The sequence below is a fragment of the Falco peregrinus genome, chromosome 6, assembly GCF_023634155.1.
Source record: "Falco peregrinus isolate bFalPer1 chromosome 6, bFalPer1.pri, whole genome shotgun sequence".
Lineage (NCBI taxonomy): Eukaryota > Metazoa > Chordata > Aves > Falconiformes > Falconidae > Falco > Falco peregrinus.
The window spans coordinates 57,265,331-57,273,521 of record NC_073726.1 but is presented as its reverse complement, the minus strand read 5'-3'; the positions used below and the strand labels follow the sequence as shown (position 1 = coordinate 57,273,521).

The window sequence follows — 8,191 nt, the reverse complement described above, 5'->3', positions numbered from 1 at the left end:
ACCAAACCCCACCGGCTTTTTTTTTTTTTTTTTTTTTTTTTTTTTTTGGCGGGGGTTATACCTGCTCTTCCCATCTTTGCTCAGCCCTTTCGCCTGGGGGAAGAGGCCTCTTCCCCTCCCGCCCCTGCTCCCACCTTCTCCCTGCCTCTCCGCTGCCGCCCTCCCGGAGCCGAGAGGCAGAAAAAGGGGAACTTGCCCCCCCTCCTCCGCCAGATCCTCCGCGCTCGTTCTCGGCGTTATTGTTGTTCTTCAGCTGACTCGGGGCCCGAGAAGAAGGTGAAGGTTTTGGGGTTCACCCCCCACGGTCTCTCTGCTCTGAGTGATTGTCTAAAAAAGAATTAAAAATGGCCGAGAATGTGGTGGAGCCGGGCCCGCCTTCAGCCAAGCGGCCTAAACTCTCCTCACCGGCGCTCTCCGTGTCCGCCAGCGACGGCACAGGTCAGTCTCGGGGGCCCAGGCCCTCCCCACCTTCGGGGCCGCAATTACAGCTCTTTTCTCCCCTCTTCTGCCTAATTTTCCTCCTCCCTTTTGCTGCTGTTAACTCGTGCTTGCCTTAGTCCTTTCTATGTGCCTGTTTCTCCCGTTTTCGCTCCGTTTGAACCTATTGGCATTAATAGCATAGGAAGGGTGTTCGGATGTTTCAGCCCTTCTATTTTTTTGGAAGTGATTGAAAGCAAAGCTGTTCAGTTTATTGTGCTTTTGATCAACTGCAGATAAGACTTAACAGTTTGTCATTTTCGTGTCTTTCACAATAGTAGTTATTACCGAGCTCTTTGCTAAGCATGTACCTTTAATGCCAGTTACAGAAATACGAAATAGTGCTAAAGATGATGCTTTTCTACACTTTATTGTTGAATTACGTGTGTATGTTCGTACACACAAAATGTGTCTTATTTCTTGTTTTTGCATATATACAAGGGGTTTTTTACAGCTCTGTTAGAAACAAGATTTATTTCTCTGCCATTTTTCTTTTTTTTCTTCTTACTTGCAGTCTGCGTATTTGATTTACAGAAGAATATCTAAAAGCTGTTTTTCTGATTCAGGTAGACCATCGGCTTTAGGGGAAAAAACCCCAACTAAAACCAAAATCCAGATCCCAAGCTTGGGGCATAAGGTTAAGCGAGACTTTTTACCTTCTTAGAAATTAAATGTTATTTCACCTTATTTGCATTAAGAATCAATATGGAGTGTAGTTCATCTTGCATCTTCCATTTCTTTGCTGGGAGAGCAAAATGTCTGAAATTCCCCTGTAGAGTTAAGGGCTGTGGAGGTAGGGGGGGCTTCTCTGCAGTCCTTCAAAGGTAAGCTAGAGGTTGGAAATCTTGGGTGTCCCAAGCCCTAGCAAATGTGAAATGGTTGTACTGGAAGGGGGGAGGGAGTAACAAAGGGATGTTCAGCTTTGTAATGCTTCTTGTGAAGCAGATGAGTATTTGGTGGCAATTATGCTGTGAGAGTACTTGGTTACCTGTCCCGCAGGAGTTTCTTTGAACTCACTTTAGATCTTGGCCTATGGGATATGGAGGAGGCTTCCTCCTGTCAGTTTGGTGAGTAGTGGCATTTCCGAAGCCACCAGTGTTCTTGTTCAATGCAGTTAACAGCTGGCAAGAGAAAGGAGAAGGGTTGGTTGTTTGGGTTTGGCTTTTGGTAGTGGTTGGGTGGGTTTTTTTAAAGCTTCTCATTTGACTGTAAACAGGAGGCTTTAGTAGCCCGTTCTTGGTTTAGCAGTGGATGTGATTGACTTCAAAATTTTGGGTTTTGCCTTTTCTGTTCTTGGTGAATGATGTATTAGTTTTGAAAAGTTTGTGTCTAACTTTTAGACCATATTAGATAGAGGCAATACTATGTTGTAACTGGAGGACATAACTATTCCTAGTATCAACAGGTCTCTAGTAAGAGAGTAGAAGAGTGTTGGAGAAGCTGCTGTTCAGCGGGAGCTAGTTGTTGGTTCTTTTGTGCAACACTTGGAAATTGGTACTTAATTCAGTAGTAACCATTTTTATTTTGTCTTAACTGTGGTTTTCATGCTCTGTTTAGCGAGGTGAAATAAAAATGTATTCTGTGAAAAAAGTCCTGATACTTGAAAAATATGGAAGTTAAAGGCAAATTTTGGTTCAGATGAGCACACATCTAAGACATTTGTGATCAGTTGTCTTGTCACAAATTGGATAATTTTTGAATTTATTTTGGTTTAACAGATGCAGATTTTCACAGAATACTTAAGTCTGTTTTAGTTGTTCACTTACTGGGCAGCTTAATAAAAACTTTTTACAGTTATGGTAAAACATTAGGGATTGTTTCAGTAGTGTACGAACGGGATAACTTTTCTCAAAGTGATTGCGATTGTCATCACCTGATAGCTATGCAGAGGTTTATAGTGGTGCAAACACTTCATATATGCTACATAAATAACTGTTAAAGGATTCCTGTTCTGGATTTTTTTTGTTGACAACTTAACTGAATTTGGGACAGTTGCACTTTCTGTGTTTTTTGACATGATGTCATATCTGTTTCTCATATCTGTTTCTCTAATTAAATAATATCAAACCTCTTCAATTAGTTTTGAGAGTTGTATTTTTTCATTTGCTACTTGAGAGACTTTTTTTTTTGTCTCACTTTTGCTGTTGTGCGAAACTGCTTTGGAGTTTACGTTTTTTCACTAACTGCTCCTTAAATTTGCTTTGAAATAGTGCAATCAGCTTTCATTAAGGAAATTCCACTTACAGAATCTGTTATATTGTCCCCACTCCATAGTTAATTATAGAACATAAATAATATAGTGCTTATGTACTTACTCAGGCACTCTTTTTAAAACTGTTAGAATCACAGCATCATTAGAGAGGGAAGGAGAAAGGTAATAAACTTGCACTGTTGATGACACTTTTTCCAGCACATGGGCATAGTGGATCTTTCAGTGTTTCTTTTGCTAGTAACTTTTTGACTAATTTCTTAATCTGAAATACTGTTTTAGCCTGTTAGATACCAAAAAACAATAACTGACGAGATAACTTTATTTCCAAACTTGCAGACGTTAATTGTATTTGTATTGAAGACTACGTCGTGTCTCTAATTCACTCATGTTTTCACTGTAGACTCGGATCATAGTGATATTCTGGGCTCGGAATGTACTAAACTCAGATGTTGGTGTTTTTCTTTTAGAAGTCAGCAAAGATTGTCCTAATATGCTTGATTTATTGGCAGCAGCCAGCTGCATTTCTCACTGCTGTTGGAGTGCTGCATCCCTTTCTGTCTTAGAAGTCTTAAATGGTTTCTGTATTCCCTGCTCAGAATTTGCTTTGGCATAGAACATACTGTATTGGTATAGTTTTGAGTTAGTTAATTAATGCCAATTCCTTCTTTAGGAGGTGAGAATAACAGACTTACAGGGCAACCAAAATGTTTGTAGCACATCTTGTAACAAACATTTATCAGTAATTTAGAAAGTCTTGGTATTGTCAGTGTCATGTAGGATATTATAATTTTTGAATGGTCTCATTTTTCTTTTCTTAAATGTTGTGTGTCTAAAATAGCTTCAGAAGCAGGACTGTGTGGATTCCCGTAAGCTGCTAGAGGATTTTCTACATTTTTTTTTTTTCTATTTAAATGTTATGTTTGTTGCAAGGAGTAATGGTAATAACACAGATCTTGTCCAGGTGTTTTGAGGGCCGTTACAGCTCTGCAGTGGGGTCACCTTTTGTTGGTATAGTATCCTTAGTACAGGATGTGAGTTTGTGACACTGGATGCTTGCACAGCTCTTGTGTACTAGCTTTGTTACACTGACACAAATACTTTGCCCAGTGTAGCTGGGTTTGCTTACTGTTCCTTAGTGTTAGAAACACTATTTTGATATGTTGCACCTAGTCTACCAAGACTTTTTTAAACATTGTATTAGCAAACTGGTGTATAGCAGCCTACTCAACACCTTCCCTTCCCCCCACCGCCCCCCGCAGCCTTCCCCCAGTATAACAGAATAATTTGAGTCGATCTTGAAGTTACCTTCTTGAGTAAATGAGTGGAAGTCTTTAGTATACAGTTGTAGCTGGATGCCTTAAACCTGTGTGTGTGTGTACATATATATATATTTAATTTGTGAACCTGTCAATTATTCCTGCAGTAATGCAGGTGCCCCTACAGATTTCTGTGTGGTGTATTCAGGAAGGGAGAGTTTAATCATGTTTTACAGCCCCCTCCACCCCCCTACCCCCAAGAAAATCTGTTTTCTGTAAACTAGGAAAGCTTTTTGGGCTTTGAATTCAGAACTGCTGTGTTTTGTCAAGGAATAAAAATGGAGTATACTCTCTGCTGCAGTGTGGTTGTATGGTATCATGTCTTTGGGTTGCTAGATCTGAAAATAGGATTTTAAGTGCTTAGTGTTTCTGGCATGTTATAATGTTGGAAGTCAGTTTTCTACAATTAGTTGGCATGTGTGTTATGTCAGAGATCAGTGTGCATATTTGTGGTATGTTCCTTAATATCCTTTAGTTTACTATATCCAAAAGTCTTGTTTTTCTGAGTAATAGCACATCTTTAATGTCTCTTCCAGTACCCATCTTTTCTAAAGTTTGTATGTTCCTTTTTTTCTAGGTAAATGCTTCTGACCTTTAAAACTTTACTCTCCCTTACATCAAAGGTCTAAGACTTGTAATGAAACCTTGCCTGGGCTACTGCAATTTTGACTGATACTCATCTTTCATTTGTTATAAATGTATTGGGATGTTTCTTTGCTCAAAATGAATCATATTGATCTTGTCTCACTGCCTTTTCCAGAGGCATAGGCACTGCTTTCAATTTTGTTTTCAGACAGTTTATGGGTGTTTTCCCTAGTGTTTGTATATCCTACTTTTAAAATTAAATACTTTTCACAAGTCTGGTTTTTGGCTGGTGTTGAAGACCAAGTCATTAGTTACATTCAACTTAGAGCCATCAGATAGATATTGTTGTCCTGTCTTGTTGAGAATCACTTCTTTGCTCTTTTTTTCCCCCAGAGTATTAGTAGTTATGAGATGAGAGATGCCTTAAAACAGTTTGATGGATGCATATACTGTAAATAGAGTATTATATCAGTGGATGCTTGTGTGGCAAAAATGGGCATCTTTGCTTTGTAGCTAAGTAGGTTCTCAAATTAACTGCATTAGGAATAAATTTAGAGAATTTAAGTCTGCAAGATTTTCTTTAGAAAGTAAACCAATCATTCATATGGTGCTTAGTAACATTTTAAAGAAAATCTTGCAGACTTTTGAACCTCATAGATTTACGAACTGCTATATCTCTGCTTTTTTGCCCCTTTTACCAGGTGGATTATGTGTTTGTGTCTGACATAGGTATGTAAATTTTCTGAGCTGTGTTAGAAAGGTACCTAACTTTTTAGAAAAGAAATACCCACTACAACACAAGGACTGTACATATTGTGATGTAAAACTAAATCTTGAGCACTTACAAATAAAAAACCCTTTGAGACTAGAAAACCAGTTTACTGTTGCAGTTTAAAAACACAGATTCACAAGTTTGATATTGCTGGGAAGACCTTTGTTGCTGAACTTGGGAATTTAAATCCTAGATTAACACCCACCCCCCCCACCCCCCCCCACCCCCCCCAAAGCTACTAGTTTTTGCATCTTGCCCCTCATGGCCCTAGAGCAGGGTTTGGATTTAGTCTAGGGGGTCCCTAGTTCAGGTTATTGATCAGTTGTGTATTTGCAAAAAGCCAGAGTTTATCTGGGAAGGTCTAGCAGACTCTAGGGTTTGGCGTACAATTTTAGGGGGTGCGGGTTTCATAAGGTACTAGGGATAAATGCTGAACTTCTACTGTAGGAATTCTGTTTTCTTGTACCTTTACAATGTGGGGAAAGTGACTTTATAAGATTTTAATTTGGTATGATTTAATGTGTTTTTCTTGCATCTTCTCTTTAGACAGCTTGGTTACCTCCAGTGTATCACCTCAGTGTCTTGCTTAGCTGCTTTAGCAGGAGCAGCATTTCAGTGCTTGTTCCAACAATATAAATATAGTGCTTAAATCTTTCTCATCACCCGAACTAGTGCCCCCTCTGAGAGGGTGTCCCAGCTGAAACCAGGACAGTGGGCTTGGCCAAAAGTAATTTGGATTTATTATTTGACAAATGGAGTAAACTTGCTGTGTAGATTTCACTGACAGATAAGCAGTGCACACCTGTTTCCCAAAGATTTGGCTTTTCTGTCTTAAACTGTAGCAGCAGGCTGAAATATAAAATGTATCTATCTCTGCATATGGTTGTATGCACTAACAAAAAACTTCGGTGGTTACATTGGATTTGTAGGACTTGAACTAGGGCAATTCATAGATATCCTCTCCCTGACCAGTAAGTGATGTATCTGACATTACTTCATTTTCTTCCAAAATAGTGACAAGTTTACTCAAAATGGATTGGCATATATTGTATTTAAAGTTCTCTTAAAAACTTGACGTGCTGTATTCTTTTTCAAGCATGCATTTCTTCCCAAACTTTTTGAAGAAAATCAGAAAAAGGAGTGTTGAATTCTGGTGAACTCAAATCATAGTAACTTGTGGTTTAATTTGTTATGTCAGATGTGTTTTCAGGAACAGCAAGGAGATGAAATCGTGCTCCAAATTAGGATTTTCATTAAAACATTCAAGTCAGGTACAGGACCTTCAAAAACAGCACAGGTTATTTTCTATTATTGGTGTTTGTGAGATGGGACAGAGAAAGATTTTTCTTTTTCTCCATTTGATGGTGTGAAATACCTCCATACTGCACCTTTTGTTACACCTCCATAAGAGATGTAAGTAGAGTTTTCAACCGTATCTGTTTGCTTGCAGAATTGTGATTTACTTTTTATTGCTTTGTAGAACTCCCAAGCAGGACTGAATAGATAATCTTTCTTACAACATACTCTTGCTGTGTTAGTGAACGAAAATAATCTGGTTCTCAGTTTTTCTTTTTTAGAATTCTAATTAAAAATAAAATTTGGCAAAATGCTGCTGTATTGCTTGCTCAGTACAAATTCTGCTGAAGCTAAACTGCCTTTTATGTATTCCTGAATATAATTTCAGGAGCTCTGGGTAATTACTGGTTCAAGATAAAAAAGGTCTTGATCTTCTGACTTCTGTTTTTTGTTTATTTGTGTATTTTTTTGTACATAAATTCACTGCTTTTTAGTTTTACCTGGGAGTAATGTTGAAGGAACTCAAGTCAGTAATACTCAGAAAACTGACTTGACTTTTTGGTAATTGCTTATGTAGATTACATAGTTCCAAAGTTGTCGTTAACTTGACAATGAAGTGGATGTTACTCTTTTCTTGAAACTGGTTTGTAATCACTTCTAAAATGAAACTGATTCAGTGTGTTTGTGCACATATGGGTGTTCCCTTCCTATCTGCATGTACCTGTTTTTTGCCCACCCAGTATAGCAGACCAGCAGGGCATCTAACTTTCCAGATTTTATGCACGGTGGTCCACAATTCACCAGACTCCCAACTGAAATGCAATTCTTACTATTTAACAAGTCCACAGGCCAGCAGTAGGTAATTTAAGATGGTCTTAAGGGAGTTTGTGGCATACACACGATAGTCTGGGGAGTAAGAATACTAATTTAGAGGCTTTTCACTAAAGTTAAAAGGTAGCCCAGTGAAATTTACGCAAAGAGCAACACGTTCGCAAGGAAATTGTGTAACTTCAGTATTTTTAATTATATTAAATTAAATTAAATATATAATTAAAATGTTAAAATTTCGTCTTATTTGGGCCATTAGTGATGGCAAGACTAGTACCTTTGTGTTGTGTAAGGTAGCGGCATGAATAGGTGGGTACAGAGACAACAGTGTCTCTGAAATTCCGCCTTAATAATACTAAAACATTAAACATACCCTATCTTGGTTCTTGCACCCAGTCTTTTCCACGTGATTACACCACTTCTGTTTCCCTGGGACAGTTACGTTTCCATATTCCAGAGTCATAACCATTGAATTTTCACTGATTTTCAGTGGTAAACACCTGCTATCATCTGTATGTCTAACTACTGGTTTTTGAAGAACTTTGCATATGATAATGAAAAGTTTGCTATAAATACGATTTTATTCTGAAATTGCAAAAAACATGCATCAACCAGAGTCTACTAAAATTGGCATTTGTGTTGATATTTGGGACAAGTATGGCTTAAACTTGCAGATTATTGAGACTTCACAAAACTGAGATATTT

At 38.2% G+C, this 8,191-nt stretch overlaps 1 protein-coding gene across 2 annotated transcripts in view; it reads left to right on the top strand.

Annotated features, from left to right (window-relative positions):
* Window positions 1-299: 299 nt before the first annotated feature.
* The window catches only part of EP300 (E1A binding protein p300), a 63,705-nt gene continuing 55,813 nt past the window's right edge, over window positions 300-8,191 (top strand). For both annotated transcript variants that reach the window (XM_055807681.1, XM_055807680.1), the window contains exon 1: window positions 300-438. In XM_055807681.1, coding sequence (XP_055663656.1) covers window positions 345-438 — 94 coding nt within the window. In that variant the 5' untranslated portion in view covers window positions 300-344. The remainder of the gene's footprint in view (window positions 439-8,191) is intronic.